Genomic DNA, 21,919 nt, shown 5'->3' on the forward strand with positions numbered 1-21,919 from the left:
AACAGAAGCACCTACAATGCATACTCTATCATACTTAACTTTAGGGACTAATGAATCCAAGCTAATGTTGGTACAAATTACCTCAACGGTATGTTTTATTCAAATACTGTATGGAAGTAGTTAAAAATCTGCCTTAATTTTTTTTTAAAGATGCGACACTAGAAGCGCTATTGAGGTCAAGAACATCAGAACTGCCATGCACCACAGTCTCTGCTTGACACTAGTAACTAACTTCCACCCAAAGCAAGAACTAACAGAGTACCTTATCTTCCCATCTCCCAGCATATGGCTGCTCTTTGCCCTTGCAAAGAAGTTTAAAGATTTACAGATGTGCTGAAAAGAAGTAACATCAAAATTTAAGATGCAATAGCTCACATGAGTGTTAAGCATTATAGCAAACAAATACTCCTCTTGAAGAGAGCCTGTCTAAAGGTTAAAAAGAAGTGGTCAGTCAGGCTTCCTGGATTTATCACCACTTGTATAACCTAATTACTGCACACCTTGCCTATGATGTGCAATGAGAGCGTGCACAGTAAATGTATTTTAAATTCCTATTTAACATTTATTAGGAAACTCAGGCCAGCCACAAAAAAGATCTTCCTTTGCAATGCTTCTTCCCCTACCCTTCAAAATCCAAGCACAACTATGTAAAATGCTAGGGTGATACAGAATGAGATACAAAATGCACCTTTCAAAAGCATACAGTTATCTGTTGCAGCAGAGGATAAACCTAAAAGCACAGCTTTTGAACTTTTAATACTGCCCAAGACATTCAGCTGTGAGACACTTAATCTCTCCATGTCTTAGTTGTCTCAACACTACAATGAATACAAATCGTGGTCTACACCAGAGAGATATTTGATAAACGATCTAACATACTCTGTAAAAGTACTGTAAGTTATCGCTATGGAGCTGCTTTAATTAGTGACGAGGATAGACCCCGCATGGCCTGGCTGTGGGTAGGTGGAGTTGATCTGTCAGTAACACCATGATAACAGGCTGGACACAGAAACAATGCACGTAGCTGTTTTCTTTCCTTTCATTTTATTAGGGAAAAGTAGCGAATACTGAAAACTAATCAGTGATTTCATAATCGCTATTTGCGTCAGAATCACAACAGTAACATGCAAATCATCACTACCATTAGTGTGCACAGCAGTAACAGCACCAGAAAGCTGATAAAATGTTTCTCAAACATTAAAACGTTTCATTGGGTTACATTACTATAGTTTCCAGGTGATCAGCAAAAAAATAAAGCCACATGAAGGTAGAAGACCACACTGTGTCAACAAAAGTGAAAATCAAAACAGGAAACAAAATACATCATAAGCAGGAAGAAGAAAAAAGGAAGAAGATTAAAAGTTCAGTAAAGGTGAAGGGTCAAGAAACTTCAAGCTCATCTGACTAAAGTACCTCACAATACACCTATAGCAGGGCTCACTGTTTTTCCTAGGTTTTGCATCAAAATGCCAACAATATTCTACACACACATCCTCCACAAAAATCTGAATTTCCAGTGTCACTAGTGGATGCAAATTGGTTTGCTATGTCAGTGCCTTAAAAACAATAAAAAAACCCAGCCCTGCAGATCCCAAGGATACAGAACAAGCAATAATTTGCAACCATCAGCATAACACTGCGTATATTCTTTACTAAAAATAAACAGAGTTGAAGTTTAATAAAACAGACAACTTGATTATCCTTCACAAAGCAAGGAAAATTCACCCACCTCAAGCTCTTCCTGACTTCCAGCTCAGGTTTTAATAATTCTAATATTTTGATTTTTAAGTGACAATTTTACAGGTTCAATATCAAACTCACAGGGCATATAATTCTCTAACCAAACAATTATCTTCCCTGTAATCACTTGCTCAGTATTTCCCTGAGGAATCTCCATCCTAGTCATATATGGAAATTTTATTACTTTTTTCATTAGTCTTTATTGTGACTTAAATGGCTGTGCTTATGAAGTTGTCAAGAACCAAAGCAATTACTAAAAAGCTTCAAAGAGGTAAAATGTTCAAGTGAACGTAAAGCATGTTTAGGAACAATCTCAAACAGGAAGAACAAACTGTAAAATACAATTGAGATAAATGAACCAGCTATGACTAAAAAGACAATCTCCACATCCATCCATTCCTGCAAAAAAAAGAATTCACTTGAAAATATTTTGGGGGAAAACACGGAAAAAAAAAAAATCCTGCTTCCCCTAACAAAATAATTAATCCACTCTTAAGGAATCTTTCATAAATTGAGCATCAAAAAAGGCACCATTCAAATTAAACAGTGGATCTCACTGAAGACTTAGCAGTCTTAACATGACATTTACCAATAACAGGAATCCAAGGATAACAGCAACACAGGTTTGATATTAAAAAAAAAAAAATCAAATTATTCAATTAATTTGTATTTCTTTCCTCCTACCTATTATTTGGGTTTTGGTAGTAGTGGCTCATCCTAGGGATAAAGCTATTCTTGGTTCTATCAGACCTAACCACAATGCATATCAAAGGTTTAACATCTTGTGTGTGTGGAAAGCAGAAGATTTACTTGTTACAAAAGGATTTGCCAATTTTCTGTAACGCAAATACTTAGCATTTGTGTGACGCTTTTAATCTTCAAAGAGCTCATTTCTCACAGTTACCATCCTCAAAAAGAATGCCATTAAGTATTATTAGCCTGTTTTATCCATCTATAAAGTACCTCCACCAGGGCACACACTGCCACATTGCTATTCAGATTATGTTTGCTTCGAGCAAAGCTGCTCAGTACAGGTTCTGTGACAACCCTCCCCATAAGACCAGTGTGGATAGGAATTACTGCATAACAGCCCCAACAGTGAAATAATCCTCCCACCATCTGAACACTTAAATCTTATTGGCTATATTTCATATCCTCGGGAATCAAAGGAGCCTAGATTTGTATGCTCACCAGTCCAATCCTGTATGCCACAGGAGAAACCTAAAAGAACCTGAACATTCAGGAAACTCTGCAGAGCATTAAGATAGCTTTTCCCCGTATTTACGGCTGCAAATGTAAATGCAATAGGCTGCAATATTAGGGACAAAAGCAATTATTGTTACAAATTAGAGAACCGGTAAACTCATTCTCAGTGACCGAACAGAGCGATTCATAGCCCTGATTAATTACAGGATGCCACCCTGCCCAGACATAGGCCCCTGTCAGGGCGCTCGTCGCTTCTTCCAAGACAAGGTGCTGTTACTGCTCTGAATATATTATTCCGACCCTGGAGAACAGAAAACACACTCAGGCAGCCGACCAGGGCAGCCAGGCATAGAAACAGCACGAGAAAGTAAAAGGAGAGGCAGCAGAGGTACCAGTTTTAAGTGGTTTTAAACACAGAGCACAAGTCATCTGGCAGCAACAGCAACAAGGACCCTGCACTCCCCTCCGAAAGACGGCTGCATGGACAAGAATTAATCAGTAGTTAGGGAAGCCCCAAATGTAAGCAACCCCGTCTGCGATGCCTGCCTTCACGGAGCATAGTCATCACTCTTTGCCCAGCTTCTAACCCTGTCATTCTTCATTTTTCTTTACTTTTCCACTACTATTTTCTTCTGATGCTTCTTCATAGCTTACATAGTTTGCACATGATTTACTAGGATGATGGTTTTAGCTCTCAATCTTTTCAGCATTTAGAATGGATATTTAATCCAATCTAGATTAGAAACAAAACTCTGCTCTTCTGAAATGTCCCTTCTTCAGTTTCCCTGGCAAATACACTAAGAGTTTTATTGTTGTAGGTGCGTGAAACAGCTTCTGTCATAACTCAGAAAAGCTGCTTCCACTTACTACCATCACGAAAATCATCTAGATATTTATGCTTATTAATATACACAAAATTACATTATATAACTCATTTCCAAAAAATAAAAAGCCCATTAAGATGAAAAGTGAAGGTAAATGCCAACTATGTAAATGTAAACAACACATAAGGACCTTGCTACAATAAACTGTAATATAGAAAATATTTCATATCCTGTCCCCTAGCAGTGTCGAAGATAGTAAATGTATCTATATTTTGAAATCTTCTTTAATTAAAAAACCACAGTCTAGGCCTGAAAACTAAACATCATCTGCAACTTCTGCACAGGAAGGCAATGATTCCTGTAACCACCAGTGAGGACGGGAGGCAAGCAGTTCTAATTTGTGATTGCTGGCAGAGTTTTGATCAAGTATTTACTGAAGCGTTAGTGTCTGGCAGCTAAAAGAGCTAACTCCAGTTAAGCCTAGTACTTAAACACTATGACAAGTAATGGATAATAGAAGAAAAATATTACTCGCTTGGAAGTCCAGTGGTTTGGCACAAACACATTACACACATGTATGTATGCATACAGCTGAGGAACAGTAAAAGGCTCTGTAATTTGAACCTTCCTATCATCAGCTCTTGGGGATGCATCTGTCTAAACCATCTCAAACGTGTATGCCAAGTGAACCATTTTAGTGTCAGGTCACAAATTTATGTTTGCTCTTGCATTGTTACAAGCACATAATAACAAGTTTGCTAAGCATGAACGGCTGAAAAGTAAAACCAGAATGACAATTAAAGGCACCATCCTATTCAGTCAAGAAATAACACAAAAACTAATGTGTGGTTAGCTTTGGGACCCTATTATGCATTTGGTAGAATACTGAGAACTCCATCAGACAGGAGCAAACAATTAGTGTCACTGTTTCCAAACCCCATCTCCACTGATGCATCTCCTGTAGGGAGAATTCTCCATAAACATCTGACAACTAATACCTTGAAGAACTATACTGAAAGATGCCACAGTAGTTTTAAGTCTACCTGCGCTCTGTTACAATATTTCTCTGTAAAAATACTAATCATTAAATAGATGCTGTTCCCAAGGTCCTACGTTCAGAAGAATAAAACAGTGTACTTACATACCCTGTATACCAGTGGTATGGGAAACCACCTTCCAGTAACTGCACTGCCACTGACCAGTTTAGATTGGAGAGACAACTCAAATTTCAGAATTTTATACAAACACACTATCCACTGTTTAAACAGAAAATAAGTATAGAAACTGAAAAGATATTGGAATGACTTAACAACAAATAGCTACAATGCCCTGAATAGCATCAGCAGTACAAACCTCTTCTGAATCCCTGAAGACACTCACAAGATACCCCCCAAGGACATTACAGCCTCTACTAGGAACAATTCATTTACGTAATAAGTTACGAATGTTTATATGAAGAGATATTTAGCAAATATTTCATATACTACTTTTTTAAACTCTACTCTTACAATACTCTGGTTTCTGCTAGTATTTAGACAGTGTTCTACATTAGAATTATGCATGTATTACAATTCCTTCTTCCTTTAATCCATCTACACTGCAAACTACTCATTATTTAAAGGACAAGATTACTTCACACAAGACATTTACACAGCAACTCTTTAAGCAAGGCGATTAGGAGACAACACTGAACTGCAGACAACACAAAAAAAGTGGGGAATTAGTTAGTGGCAAAAAGATTGATTATAATTCTTTAGGAAAAGAAAAATCATGTTGTTAGCTGCAAGACTGGAAAACAGGGACCAAAAAGTTCTTGTATTACTTTTACACTGATAACAACCTTTGTTACCATCGTCAAGAACACAAAGCATGCTACTTTGCACTGGCTTGCTAAGGGTTGTTTGTCTTAAAGTAATGCTGTCTCAGCTATGCGATGAGCTAATCCACTCTTCTAAATTTTAAACTAAAATTCAGGATATAACTATATCACATAGTCAGGGAAAACATGGTTAAAATATTCTTTAGAGGACTAGGAAATTTCCAGTGCAGAATCAGATGTTGTTTGTGGATAGCACCTAACAACTAGAAACAACGATTGAAAGCAAGTGCTTCTTCAGCCCAAAATAGATTCATATTCCCATATTCAAGTTCATTTTTAGAACAAATTTGATCTGCAAAACTGAAGTTCTCATAATTACTACCCTAATACTTTCAGTTCTTTTTCTCTACATCCACACTTATTAAATCTGACACTTCCTGTTCTGCTTAGCTTTCTGAGTTTCTTCCACATTTTTCCATTCAAGACTTTTCCAAACTAATGGAGTAAAATTGATCATTTAAAACAGCTGTAAAAAAGAAAACTAACTACATCAGTCTTACGATCACTTGTAGAGTTCCACTGAGACAGTAATATATGCCTGTTAATGTATCTCAGCTCATAACTTGCTGCCAAAGCAGTCTGCTACAGGATAAAACCTGAGCATTTCCACTATCCTTATACATTAAGATAAGAAATATTAATTCAAAACACAAAAGAAATGTAAGTATACATTCTATATTACATACTTTACATGAAATTAAATTGTATGAGTGGATGACAACTGAAAGACCAGCTAACAAGAAGACAGATACAACATGAATGAAAAACACAGCTTGTGAGAAAGAATTCAAAAGGGCTTGTATTAGGTTTTACTCTTAAAAGATGAAGAACATATTTCTATGCAGAATGCAATTATCTCTTATTTTGGCCTGATGACATTGCCTCTCATAACTTCTGGGTCCAATTCAGACTTCAAATTAAGTGAAACAGCTTCAAAGGACTTGGACATTAAAAAACGCCAACAAAATCAATGTTACAGGCATCGCTGGAAAGCACAGCTTCATTTTCCTTTTGCAGCTGATGGTTAGAAGTGCGTACAGCACTCTGACGACTGATGCGACTGCCTTACTCCAGACCAATTCTACACCGACTTTCTCTGTGCCTCAACCACAAGAGAAGTCAACTCCCTTTTCCAGGTACAGGATGTCTCACTAACTGTTTAAAACCACCCTACAAGTCAAAATTGAAGTGTAGAGCAATCTGTGAAGCCAGACGATATTTCTGCCTATCTTGTCCGAAGTCACCTATTCTGAGCAAGGGGCTGTCCTGTTAGTGCCAGTGGCATCCTTGTCCCAGTAGCTCTGGATTGTTCGCAGCGCATTCCACCTTAACGCACTAGTGAACACGTTAACCTATGCAGCTTATGAATACCAATCCAGAAAAGAGATTGTCATTTTGCCCCAAATACACCACCTGGTAAGCACAACGAGCTGTTAGCCCCATCAGCACATTTCCATGTGACAAGAGAGGCTTGTTACGTGTTGTGATAGGCTAAGAGGAGATCGAGAGGAGGACTTAAAACACCCTAGAGATCCAGGCACGTCACTTGATATGACAGGTCACCCTGCCTGCGACAGCTAATCACTTCAGTGGAGGTAGTGATTCAGGCAGGCAACAATTTCAGTGCTTTCGTTGTTTTTACAGTAAGTAATGTATACAACGGGAAACAAACCTGGTCATACAATCAAACCTTTCTAAGGCATACCCTATGTCATCTCAAAAGCAAATAAAAGGCCTTTTGCAAACGTTAGATTATTTTTTAAAGAAAGTAATTTTGTTAAACTATTAGATTTATTTAACCAAGAATCACACACCTCTGTCTCCTAGAACTCAGCCACCTCAGTATTGCACTACAATAATTAAGGTTGGTTTCTTTATTGCCATCATGACGAATTACTTGATATTCTACACAGAAAAATGCTGTGATTAATTATAACTTGCATCAGTTTTTAAACAGATTTTGTGAACCACTATGAAAACTACATGCAAACACATTTTGTTTCAAACCAAGATCTGAATCCAGGTGACACTCATTAAAGAATCCGAAATCCAGAAGAGTTTTACACCAGTGTCATTAACACTACAGTTAAGAGATGCACTCTTTCCAAACATATCCCCACCTATAAGGACTGTGGCAATCCCTGCTCAATTGTAAACACAAGCTCATAAAAAAACCCACTTCATAGAGGTGTTAAAATTCATTATGTAAAAAAGAAATGCTAAGTATTATTACACAGCTGAAAACACTAAAGCTATACAGACACAGACATCACTAACGAAAGTAAGATGTCCCTGAAGAAATCACAAAAGAGAATATACATTAGGATTTTGCCACTCTTTAGGCAAGCAGGGTGTTTTTATTCCAGTAAGTGCTAGCAATAACACAGTATTCAAAAGTTCTGTGAATTAGACCCTGTAATGGATTTTTCTTCTACATTCATCTTTGCCCAAAGGCTTCATTGTCTCATTATGTAAATGACGTTTTCATAGGAAAATTAAATGGTAAAGATGCTTTTTGTAGTTCTTCAATACGGCAAATATCACATGGACATTCACAGTAATTCAGACTACGTATAACTTAAAGAAAAAGCAACTGCTTCAAGCAATACAACAAATTAGGAAATAACTTGGTTTTAAAATACTTAAAAAATTGAAGTCTGGTTTAGAATTAACCTCCAGAACTTTCCTATATAGAAACTTAAACTGGGAAATTACCAGTTCTGTTATGAACAATAATGAACACTAGACTGTAAAATGCAGTTCTAAAAACAGGTATGCCCAACTGGAAGACCTGCATGTCCACCCCACAACATGCTTTCCACCTCACTGGATGTTCCCCATAGAACTCAACTAGCAGCCAATACCCGACTGGAGCTCTCCTGAAGAAAGGTTGGGCAGTTCAAATCAACTGTTGTGTGTTCCTGAGTAGCCTCCACTAAACACCACATCCTGCACATTATTCAAAATAATTCTTTATGTTACCACCAAAGAGTTTAGCACCTGTAGCTCCCTAGGATGCAGGAACAAAGTGAATAGCAAACAGCACGTTTCTTACAAAGATGAAGGTTTATCAGTCAAGAACAGGCAGAAAAACTCTCATGCTGCTTCTGCTCATTAAGAGCATAGCTTCACTTCATAGGTGTCCATAAGTACTTCACTCTCTAAGGTTCCATGGCGAGACACCAAACACTTCTGGGTGCGCTCCCACCCCTCAGTCAGCGACAATGCAACAACACTGCAGCTCCCAGCCCAAGGAGTACAGCACCCCCCTGGCACAGCAGGGCTCAAGTAGATGCACAGCTCCCTGCTAAGCAAATCTGCAAAACAATTAAATTACTGTTCAATAACCCAAGAGGCCCTAAAAAACACAGCAGGGCAGCTCTGGTTTACCACAGACCTTGAAATAACTTAGTGGACAGAAACTTACAGTATCTGAAAATATAATATATTTGAAGGACATACAACTCATTAGACCTACGTGGCATTCGCTATATACCAAATTATTTAGAACGAATGTATGAATTCACAATCTAACCAAAAATACAGCCAATTTTCAGAAGATATTCTGTCATTTTTAAATGACAGGCATTAGTTACATCTCTTCTTTTTAAATACAGAAAAATCGTTATCAGTCCCATCACAAAGCAGCAGTTGTAAAATAATCTTAGTTTATAGAATTAAATAGACATATCATGCCTCACCTAATCACATTACTTGCTACTGCTATAATCTTTTTTATTCTCACAAACCTCGTCATCCCTTCACACACCCGTTTTTTTAATGTGACTTCACTTTAAGTACTAAAGAACTGAATGCCTTACTTATTTTATGAAATGAGACTGACAGTTGGCTTCCCTTTGAGCAGAAGAAAGGTGGTGAGGGTTATTTGACTCATTTCTCCCATAGTTATAGCAGCCAGAAAGCCTGAATCAGTCACAGGTCAAGTACAACAGGACTCAAGCAGCTCCCTCTTTCTTTTTTTTCCTTCCACATTTCGCTAGAGATGCTTCATATAATTTTGAAAAGCTTCCTAGTTTCTATTCTTGTCTTGTTTTATTTTCTCTGTAGGACACTTGCCAGGTAGATTTAGAACCCCGATGTTACATTTCATTAAAAACAAGGCTTTACAAAATTCAAGATGAACAGAAGTATTTCCTAGAATCTATCAGGTTGGAAAGTATCTCAGGAGGTCACGTAGTTCAGCCACATGCTTGAAACTGGGTCAACACTGGACTCAAACCAGCTTGCAGAGGGCTTTGGCCAGGCAGGTCTCGAAAAAGTCTAGAGATGAAAAGTTCAACGACTTTATCTGGGCATGCACACTTGAAACAAAATCAAAAGGCCTGCTGTCACAGGAGTGAAAATTAGAAACTGATTAGAAAGAGCTGACCAGGAAAATAACTGATTTAATTGATTAAAATACAAGAAATAAAGTAGAACAAGCAACAATTACACAATTTAGGAGAACTATAGGCATATAATCTATAAAACAAATAAGTGTTTTGAGTACTCTATTTTAGTCTACGCCAATTAAAGAAAATATATTATGTATGTAGCAGCCTCATAGTATGCTTCTACCTTACATCAAGATGTTTAACAATCAAAATGAGGATTTTTTCAGCTTATCCTTTACTTTCCATCCACCATGGCTGGAATGATATTATCTATTTACACTCATTTGGCAGCTTTCCAGACCACTTTGATTTGAAGCTCTAGTAACACACTGACAGGAAAAAAAAACCCCAAAACGTATCTAATATGAGATTACTATTATTTAGAGGCACGATTCACCTGATGAAATGAGAAACCAGAGGACTTCCAAATCTACTGAATCATATTTCAAGGTTCTGAGGGCTTTTTGCTTTAAGATGTTCAACTGTTTCTTGTTTACGAGATGCCTACAGTCTTAAATTCCTCTTTTATCATACTCACATCACTTTGTGCACATCCAACATCTGAGCACTTCCTCACCAAGGTAATGCTATGGTCCTGGGTACAACTGGACGTGGGAACCATCTAAGAATTACTACAAACTTACTATGAGGTACACAGTCAGCTCCCTCAGAACCATTGCGCTCAATGAAGACTGAGCAGAAGGCAATGGTTTCCTGAAATTTGCAAGTTTTGAACTCGTATTTCATAAAGGGCTTCTTCAGACCACAAAAGGCATCTCAGGAAAGGAAACTTGCTGTTAGTTGATTTAAGTTCACTCTACAAATGTTCCTCATTTCCAATAGGAAATAACTTCAGCAGTTACAAGTAAGAAGAGGTTGAAAACCACCGAGTACACTTCTCTAAACTTGGAACCCGAAGTAAAAGAAGAGAAAGTGGTCACTGCAACTTAGCACATGAAGAATTACAGATAAATAACCTTTATTCTAACAGCAGTCTCCCTTCACTAGTTCGTGGAAGTTTAAGTAGAATTCCCCAAGTCGCTTGTGCCTTGTAGCACGTGCTAAGCAGAAACTACTGAGGTATCCTCCCAAAACAAGCATCAGAACTGAATGCCAAGGTTGTGAAATAATTACTGCTCTGTGAATTTGAGTGACTACTTGCAGCTCTACAGATTTACAAACAGGAAGTATGAAGCTATGCTTTCATACCTGCTTTAATCATATGACAGAGCCCTGAAGCCATCAAATACTGGCTGACATAACAAGTCTCGCTCTATAATCTAGACTGTCTCAACAGTGGATCCTATTCATTCTGATAGCTAAAAAAAGAAGAAAAGAAGGCAGAGGGAGATCTAGGCATTTTCATCTCACACATCTGAAAACTCAAAGCTCTTTGAACAGAAGGACAGGGGTTTATACCCCTAGAAAACAACATGACCTGAGGAATCTCACGTACCTATGGTGTGTGAGCAGTGTTTTTCAGATATGGGAGAAAAGAAAGTAGAACGATTACCTTCGTGGGATATAGAAAGAAGAGAATAAACCACTAAAATAATTCCCTAATCATTTTTCCTAAAGATTCATGTGGGATTTTAAAAGTTAATTTGCGAAGTAATAAAAAGTAGTCTTCTATGGGCTCAAGGGCTGAGTCCATGGATTTTGTCAGTAGGTTGAGATCAAGACAACCTCAAATAGATGACTAGATATTTGCACAAGCTTTCCATCATCCTTGTTTCAGATTTATTACATCTGCACACTTGAGAATGTTAATGATCAGACACCAGATATATATGCCTTGATTTAAATAAAATAAATGTAGCTGTATTTCAAATTCAATCAAGACAAAAGGTCATTAGCAAGATTTATCTTTTGCCCATCACATACCATTAGTCATTTTTGGAAAGCATACTAACTAACCTTTTTGTGGTTTAAGGAGAGTTTTCATTGCTTTGACAGGCTTGTTCTTCAATTGGTAAATTATTTAAGATACACAAACAGGAAAAAAATCCGTCTTCAAAACCTACTGTTTCATGACCTCTCCAGATGCAAATCTTGTGAAATCGATACAGCTGTGAGTTTTGCCTCAATAATAGCTTGTGCTTTAATTGCATGCACATTTTTGAAAGACGGCACTATTTTTGTTCGTTCTTTTTGCTCTTTTTCTCAGAGGTCATTGTGCACAAAACAAAACACAATGAAACAGATCTATGAGCAGTCACTCATTACCCCAAACAGTAAAGTCAACGACCACGCTGACATTGTGGCAGATCCCACCTCTTCCATCCCAATATACAGGCAACAAGAATTTTACTTTGCTTTAAGCAGAAAGAAAACCTTGCCTTCCTTTCTGGAACAGATTTGACAAATCCATGATTATTCACATTTAATTTAAGTGGTTACCTGACTGAATATTTAGCACACATGCGCTGAAAATGGCCTGAGTTAGCATGATCAGCTCTAAGCAGCATTCACCAAAACTTTGACGATAGATTCTGTAATCTCATCACTTTCAAGTACCTTCATAAATCTATGATTAGTCTATGATTATATTCTGGAAGTTAGTTAAACAGAACACATTAACAGGCACTGTAAAATAAAGTCCTTAGGGATCTGAAATAAACCGGCCATCAATACCAGACACCAATCTCTTTTGTTTGGAATCCTTATCAAAATATTCTGTACACAACACAGCATAGCACAAGGGCTGCTCTGCTGGAGCTGATATGACAGGAATGGGAAGTTCTCCCTTTCATATAGTTTTATGGGCTCAAGACAGACCTTTAAGGAACTGGGTGTCAAGGCTGTCAGCAGAACGGGTAAAAGAAAAGGCAGATTTTAAAGCACTACCCTCCTTGGCATACAGCAACCAAGCAATTCTCAGGAAGAGCAAGCAGCCTGATGGACTGACACAGTAGCAGAGGAGTCAAAATCAGAGCCACACATTGGAAAAGGCATCAAACAAAAAAAATGAAGCCTGACTGACTTACGACACTGCCCTGGGAAGAAAACTGCTATTCAAGGTGAAGGCTAACTAAAAAAGCAACAAACTCAAGAGCAAAAACACCTGTTTAGGCCACCATAAAATTCATTTGATAAAATAATGAACAATTTTATGCCTAGTTTGGAATGAAGCACTTCTTTTATTTCACCTATGATGATCTCTCCATGAAAAAGGTCTACAGGCTATCACCATGAGTTCAGAACCCACACTGCATCCACAGCAATGGGCAAAGCATAACAAGAGATGTCAAAAATAGCATCCCTTACTTTTCACTCCCAAACTACACAACCGGACACAGATTTTACAGGGCATGAAGGTAAAAAAAAAAGAGACTAAGAAGACCCAGTGTGAGCTAGACCAGTGGACACAAGACAACTTCATCCCGCCCATCCACATGGCCACGTCATCCACTGCACAGGCAGCTGCCTGTGCCAACCAGCAGGGAAAAAAAAAGAGTTGCAGTATTATCTCATGCTCAAGGGTGAGAAAGGCCACCAACACTAAACTGCTCTCACGTTTTGGTCTCCTTGAACAGAAGTTACATTTTAGCTACAGTTATTTATATTGTGAGTGTTTAACCACAAAAACTCTCCTCACCTTTGCAACCCTTGGTTACTCCCAAAATGCAATTGCAGTAAATAAAATTGCAGCCATTCTTAAAAGTCAGCCACACTTAAAAGTCAGCCTTATTTTCTGAAGCTTACAGAACCAGGAGCACTCATTGCATTTTTCCAGAGATTCTGAACAACTGAAATTAAAACTAGTGTCTCAAAAATATGGTCACAATATTCTGAACGATTACTACTTCTACAAGTATAGTTAACCACTATTAATTATATAGGAAGAAATCACAATTGAAGAATTGGCATCATATTACCTAATATAAAATTTTGCCAGCATTTAATGACCAGGATGTGATGTTTGAGAAGGTGGATCTAACTGTACATAAATATATTTGGCTTCCCTTTAATGCTTACATTTATCCAGTATTGCTGTTTGTATCCTTGGAAATGCCACAAGTACCAGCATGGTTCTTAAAAGTAAAAATGGCCTAATAAATAATGTTTCAATAACCAGCCTGTTTTATAGATTCAATGATTCACTGGTTAGGTAAATAACAGTTATTTAGCAAAACATGAATTTATATTAGGAGAGCCTAAAACAACCTTTCTGCTCTCCTACAGAAAAACAGTATTAAATGTCTCATATGGATAAAATAACATAAACAAAAAATATTATGTTAACTGTGCAAGAAACAATTTTAAATAACTTTTTAAAAAATCCGCCTTATTTTATGTCAAGTAATCTTTCAATTATGAAACATCCAGATCAATTTCCTAGATTCTGAAGTACTATACGAGTCTAACTTCAAAATTCAAAACATTTATTTTTTCTTATTCATGAACTTTAGAATATACATCTTGATCAAACTAACGTATTTTCCAATAAAAAGCTTAGGCCAAACACTTCCCATTACATTCAACTTTACATCTCTACTAAGCTACGCTTATGGCTCCAGCTTCCCTAAAAATACATACACCAATGCTTTTGCAGACTTTTATACTTTCACTAGAAGTGAAATCCTTCAAGGCTGTAACATTTGAAAACTGGAAGGAAACTGAGTTTGAATCGTGTACTTGTTTCTTCTGCTTGACAGTATGTTGCTCCATTTTCTGTCTGACATGGCATCCCTCAGAGGCTCCACCACAAACAAAAAAAATTAAAATATGTAATAAAAATACCATTTCACATGAATTCATTCCTCCTCCAATTAACAGTCAACATTTCGTCCCAGTTTTCCCTTATCAATCCTTACACATTCCTCAGATATAAGTAAAAATAAAAAGGGCAGCCCCATATCAGTTTGTGCTTACCAATTTTATCAATGCTTTGAATATCAAACAGGTGAACTGCTTTAACTGTAATCCGTACTACATCACGTGAATCCACAACAGCCCAACAACTATAAAAAATAAAAACTATCCACCCTGCAAACCACTTACTGCTTAAAATTACTGTCCCTCTTTGTCCTTGGACTTGGATATCAGTTCTAGAGCAAGGTAGCTGACAGGGTGTAGCTTGCCTGTCGCCTTGGAGCCCTGCAGCTGCGAGTATTCAAGCATTTCTCTTGTTTATGTTTTCCCTTCCTCTTTAAATTCTCCAGGAAGAATCTGGACATAGTCTAAAACAGCAATATATATAATAAACCATAAAATCCACATCCATCTTTCAGGCTAGAGATGCAGATGGGCGCTGGGTGTCAGGCACAGCAGCAAGTAAACATGAAGAGCCGGCGGGTACGAGGCAACCGGGAGCTGACAGGAGAGGAACAGCGCGGCGGATCCTGTCATATGGGGAAGGCAGGATTCCCAGCGCTGTTTTCCTGGGAGAGCCCGGCGATGGAACAAGGCCGAGGGCTGCGGGGCAGCGGGAGGGTCCGGCCGGCAGCCGCTGCCCCTCGTCGCCCTCCCGACCGGCCTGGACGGCAGCAGGAGCCGCTGTCACGGCGTGGAGGCGGCCGGGAGAGGGGAAACCCTGCCAAGTCTGCTGCCCAGACCCCGTTATTACGATAAATAAATAAATAAGGGGGGTTGGAGGATGGGGGGGGGGGGAGGAAGGGGGCGGGGAAGAAGCCTGAGGGAGAGGAACGGCGCAAGTGCCTCGTCGCCGGGGTCTGTCATGGTGGAGCGAGGAGCCCCCAGACGCCGCCTCACGCTGACAGGGGCAGCGCGGCCCCCCCCGCCCGCCCCCATCGCCGCCCCGCTCCGCGCCCTCACCCCTTCGCAGGGCCTCGTCGTAGCTGAGGAAGCCGATGCGGGACTCCTTGGCGCCCATGATGCTTCTCAGTCCATGGCCTTCCCCCTTCCAACCCCCGCGCCGGCCGGCTCGGAGCCCGGGCTGCGCCGCTAGCGACTCCGGAGCGAAGGGAGCGGGGAGGCGGGGCGGGACGGGGCGACCGGGGGGAGGAGGCGGCCGGGCGCCCTCCCCGCCGCCGCCTCCATGGCCGGGTCACGTGAGGAGCCCGCCCGCCGCGTCACGTGACGAGCATGGCGCGGGGGGGGGGGGTAGGTAAAGAGAAGGGCGGGCGCCGCGCGAGGCGAGCGTCACGTGACCCGCTCCTGGTTAACCCGCCCCTCCCGCCACGGGCGGGAGCCACGTGACCCGCCCCCGCTGCGCGCCAAGGGCGGCGGCGCGCGACTCGCGTCGCCTCAGGGGTTGGGGATGGAGACGACGAGAAAGGGGGCGGCCAGGCGTGCCACACGGGGGTCAGGGAGAGGAGGGCTGAGAGGAAGGGATCTCCCTCTCCCCACTCTAATGTGGCCGGGGGCTTGGACCCAGCCCTCCTTCAGCTTCCCTCAGCCCTTCCAGGGGTCGCGTTTCTCCTCAAAACACCCACTGAGGAGAAATAGAGCGGCCGCAGGGAGAGAGAAGGAAGCGGCCGTACCACCCTTTCGGAGCCTGAAACAGAAGCACGGGCTGAGTTGAAAAAAAAGACCAAAAATAGCTCTGCGCTTCAGCGTAGTTGCTTTTAGGATTCAGTCCCATGCTTGCACAGAATGGGAGAATTTCCCAAATGGCTTTGTTACAACATTAAGCCTGGTAAAATACCCTGGGTTGCCCCAGAGCAGAAAATAAGCAGTTTGAAAGAAAACCTTGATTTCCAAGGGCAGCTCGTTCCAAGGATTGCTCCTGCGCAGAAACAAAGCCTGTGAAAACATCGGTTCAGAGACATTCCCTAAGCGAAGGTTTCCGCATGGAGTGGTCTTGCCACATCAGAGCTGGAGAAAGGTCAAGCTGAAGTTACTTTCTCGCAGATGTAAGTTCACACGTAGGTATTTTCATAGCAAACATACCAAACGAATTTCATATCTGGTACGTAAAGGAAGGAACATTGCTTACAGAGAGGCTATCTTGAAGGCCAGATTTCTCCTCCTGTAACGCAGCTCAAATGCAAAGACAGCACAAATGAATTAAGAAGCTTCATAAAGCCTCCTTGCAGTTTTTCCTGCCATTATCTGAGTTGTTTGTTACCTTCGATTTGTAGGATATAATCATTACACTCAAGCGTAAAAATCTGCTACCAAGGACCTTTTGCCTCTCTGGAATGCAGACTATAGGGGTGAAGGGGGAGCTTAAGTGCTTTTTAAAAATATAAATGAAATAATTGAAAACATACTTAAACCACCACCTACTTATCACATACTTATCTTTTATAGGGAACATAAGTACCTTATATCCCATTATTGTTATGCTACTTTCACATATCTCTTATGGAGTACAGTCTCTCACTGAAGCAGCTTTCAATTTAGATACAATACAAACTCTTCAAAATATCTGAGAGAATGAATTCAACAAATGTGGCAACATGTCAATCAAAAGCACGAGTTGGCAATATTAGAAACAACTGCAGAAGTCCATTTTACCTTGTGATAAAAATAAGACATTCCAACCCCTGGTCATGCCATTCTTTGTACCATGCTACATTTGTGATGGTTCACTTCTTTAAAGTATTGTCTCACATCTGGGGAGACATGTCTTAATTCCTGACTTCACTGTGATATTCCTGTGTGACCTTATGTCTAGTAATAATCTTAAATGTTTTGTTTGCTGCTCTGAATTACAAAGATAACGATACACAGAGAGTCCTGCTTTGCTTGGAACAAGCTGCACTGGGATGCAGCCGGACACAACCTGGCCGAGCAGTTACAGAAAGCAATTAGAGCAGGAAGCAACTACAACGGTGTTGCAAGACAGCTGTACACCAATTTCTTCTTGTTTTCACACTGGTTTCTCCATGACTATTTATCCTTGCCTCACTTCCCGTAAGGCTCTTTCTTTCCTTAATTTATATCGTTAAACAGCAACAACAAAACCCAAGTAACAAGGTACACCACAGAACTGACTATACTCCCAAACCTGTTTCCTCTAGACATACAGGAGTGGAGGAACGTGCCGGGACGATTCCCACTCAATGCTATTGCAGCCACTGCAGTTTGTAACTGTTGTCCTGCATCTACTCAACTCCATGTTGCAACATAGATGGATTACTGACATACATTTCTGTACACTTACAGAAACCCATTTCTTTTTAGCTTTCAAAAGCACTCTACAAATGAAGTTCTTCCGCTTGCCTCTCTCTAGAGAAGCACATTATTCCACTAGTTCCTAGCAGATTCCCTCTATTCCAGTTTCAGGTCATCTTTTCGAGCACAGGTAACCAGACTTACTCCATTTTCAGCTGAGGCCTCACCAGCGCTTTTATCTGTTGTATTGTGACAGAACCTCTACTCGTAGCATACAAAAACCCCTGTTCTCAGGCAGCAGAGATTATTAGGCAATGTGGGGTTTTTCGTGACAACAGGTTCACTTGTCAAATCCTAAGTAAATGAATGTGTAAAATTATAATTAAAAGTCAGATCCCACCACCATCCCTGATTAAAGTATAGTCACAAACAGCTGCCTCAGTACTTGATGCAAGAGAGGAAGCAGAAGCCTCTAGTGAGGAGGTCCTTCCTCTAGAGAAAGAAAATGAATTGAAATGATGGTTAATAATGACGGTTAACTATTCATATATTAAAAAATGTTCTTTTCAAAGTGATTAAAATATGTATCATGTTGAAGCTTGCTGCTTTTCACAGCTAGATAAGTTGATTGGACTTCTACTGAATTTTTTTATGACATCTAAAAAATTCCACACTGAAGTGACATCTCTTCTGTACCAGAGATATAAATTATGTCTAACAAGCAGAATTTTGCTTGAAGAGTGCTTTAAAATAATTTACTTGATCCATTGTATGCACCATGGCTTGCACCAAATTCAATAAAAAAAGATACTCTGGGTTAAAAAAAATCAGACTGGAGGCTTACAATGGCAATGTCTTTGTTCAGATTAAATTAAGCATGTTCTCAAAGGCATTGAAGCAGGAACCTAGAGATAAGACTTTGAATGCTAACTGTGGATTAGATCTGGCAGTAAGTTTTTAATGAAGCCTTATTGGGGAGCATAAGATTATAGATACTGCAACTATTTAACTGTTATGTCAAAGGTAAATCAAATTAAGATACAGTGAATTAAAACTTGGATTAGCTGAACTGAGCTCCTCTCTTCTCTTAGAAAAGTGCTATGTGTGCAAATATAACTGTAACTGGCCACATCCTTTTGATTGCTGTAATTTAATTATTCACAAATCCATTCATAAGCATTTGGTAAATATCTTTGAGTGTCTTTGCATGATTGTCATGTACGTGTGGGAAAACAGACATTCTGCTGCATAGAAGCTGCAGGAGGCTTGTAGCAATGCTGCCTTCTCAGCAGAGCAGCTGACCGTCACCAGGAGTGGGGTTAGCTTGAGTCCTTGTGTCCACAAGGCTACCAGGTTCGGAGAAAAAGTCACATGAACTTCAGCTGAGGGTGGAGTGGGCATCTGCTAAAGAGAAGGTGTTTCAAATTACACTGAAAAGGCCTGAACTCAGAAAAGATAAACCACATAATTGTGGAAGTGCTGCACTGAATCAATAACAATTCTGAGAAGAGACATGTAAGTCCCTAGGATTTCCTGATATAAAACTAACTGAAAGCAGGAACCAAAAAACCAAGTTCTAGGTCTTGCTCTATTATTTCCTTCTAAACCTCTGCCCCTCTTTCCCAGATATCTGTCTCCCCTCCATCCTGAATTTTTCTTTTAAAAGTATCAGCTGATTTTTGCAAGATAGTTGGGAATATTCTCAATCTCCACATCTCAAATATTTCCCTGTATTACTTATTGTAATTTTTTTCAAGTAACTTCATATTATTACAGATTATTTAAAGAAGGCAAAACTCTGTGAAAATGTGTGTGGGTCATCTGTAGGAATTTATATATTAGGAACCCAGCAAGGGAGTTGAGTTTTCTGGGGTTTTATTACTCCAGCAAGTGAATTCCTGACCATCACAATCAAATTTGTGACTGACAGAATACATGAGCACTGTGAATGCTCAAACAGTCATTTAGGATTTAAATTTCTACATGTCAGCATTTTAGTCTGTCCTCTATTTAAGAAACTGTTCCTTGTCTATCCTGATCTGCTCCAAGCAGCTGGAGACAGGATGGGGGTAGTCCACCCCTGGCATTTAGACTTAATAAACCTTTTTTTTCTTTTTAATTAAAAAAAAAAACCCTTAACCTGCACAAAACCACAGCCCCACATTAGAAGTCTGTAGAAAAATTCATTCTTTCAAATGGTCCCAGAGAAAAAACGCAGGAGTAGAATTTGTAATTGCATTTAAAGTATTCTGGTCAGACAAGTTCTACTCACTGCACTAGGATTTATTCTCTCAAGACGTTTATGTGCTTTTGAAATGTAGATCCCAAATCTCCAACACAGGCACAGTTAACAGAGCTATCTTCACCTGTCAGTCTGGAAGGAAACTTGGTAAAGGACTAGAAGAGAAGGTTATTATCTGTAATTTGCATTTATTGCCACCAGTGAGAGTTTGAGACACACAGTACAAGGCATTGTACAAACATGGGACAACTCTTGCTCCTTGCTGCTTTACAGATAGTCCTGAATGGAGTGCACAGAGCACATCTCAAATATTTGGCAAGAGCAGAAGGTGGGAGAGATATCGAAGTACAACAGGACAATCTGTTCACCATAGGCCTGCAGTGCTCATAGCTAAATGGTTTCACGTCTTGCTGATTATGATGAATTGACAAATGAGAAAAATACCTCGAGTTGTTATGTGCCAATCTCATTTTGATGTTATCAGAGGGGAAATAGAAAAGATTTCCTCAAAGAATAACAGAACTACATATGCAAATCACAACTTTTATCACATCCCACATTTTCTAGGAAACAAGTGGTTTAGAATAGTAGTCAGAGGATGACATTCACTGCAGATTTATATGTACAGGGGGGGTGGAACAGAACAGATTCTTACTAGGACCCTTCTGTGGCACATTGTTGTCATATAAGCGGCCCTCCCACGCTATTGCCAGCATGAACTTTGTAGCAGAACATCGCAGAGGAAAAGGCCATGGCTTTTACGGTCAAAGCTAAATTAAAAAAAAAAAAAAAAGGTAGAAGAACACAGATGTAATAATTATATAATTAAGTTTTAATAAGCTCACTGTAACTAGCAGTGGATAAGAAAATGAAATCTTAACTCTATCTTCTTTCTCAGGAAGCCCCATCAAATTTTTAATAAATATTGTGTTTATTTTTTGGCTACAAATACTCAAAGAGGATATCTGAAAACCCAGTAATCGCCTCCCCTTGTAGAAGAAGTGTGTTAATGAATGGAGTGCTCACCAGGGTTGCAGTATAGTGTAGCCAGGGGACTCAGAGTGAGATGATTTGGATTTTCCCTCCTTATTTCCAGTACAAGGGTGCTTCTCTTTTCACCCCTGCCTTATATATCCCCACTTTCACGGCTCGTTAGAGCAGTTGCCCTTCCCCACCCACCCTGACACTGCTGCCTCTGCCTTTAGAGCCAAGCCCTTTACCCCTGGGCTGGCAATCCTCCCCTGCCACTTCACACCTTCCTCTTTCTTGATGAGTCGATACCATCTAAGCAGGGTGGGGAAGCAGGAGAGAACAGTGTGTCCCTCTGCCCGAAGGGCCGGGCTCTAGTGACAGCACAGCATGGAGATGACAACCGCTGCTACACAGGCAATATTAACAAGAGACCTGCCATGTACACCCACGGGTGGCAAACAGACTTCTGTATTGGGTTGTAGCAGATATGGGAAGCGAGGTTTGGACACCAAGCGTCCATTCTTCTCCAGGAAAAGACACCAAGGGAAGTGGAAGAATCCCACGTCTTATTTGGGCTGTGGGCTGCTTCTATTTAATTTTACCACCCCTTCATAAGAGAATTCATTACTGGTTTTTT

The 21,919-nt window shown here is 39.9% G+C and overlaps 1 protein-coding gene across 3 annotated transcripts in view; it reads right to left on the reverse strand.

Moving 5' to 3' along the window:
• USP32 (ubiquitin specific peptidase 32) overlaps positions 1-16,053 on the reverse strand; it is a 70,203-nt gene extending 54,150 nt beyond the window's left edge. For 2 of the 3 annotated variants that reach the window (XM_069874185.1, XM_069874184.1), the window contains exon 1: positions 15,822-16,052. In XM_069874185.1, coding sequence (XP_069730286.1) covers positions 15,822-15,879 — 58 coding nt within the window. In that variant the 5' untranslated portion in view covers positions 15,880-16,052. Of the gene's footprint in view, positions 1-15,821 lie in introns of all 3 variants that reach the window. The other variant, XM_069874183.1, reaches the window with a different exon arrangement.
• Positions 16,054-21,919: the final 5,866 nt, after the last annotated feature.

Source organism: Phaenicophaeus curvirostris, chromosome 21, assembly GCF_032191515.1.
Source record: "Phaenicophaeus curvirostris isolate KB17595 chromosome 21, BPBGC_Pcur_1.0, whole genome shotgun sequence".
Classification (NCBI taxonomy): Eukaryota; Metazoa; Chordata; class Aves; order Cuculiformes; family Cuculidae; genus Phaenicophaeus; species Phaenicophaeus curvirostris.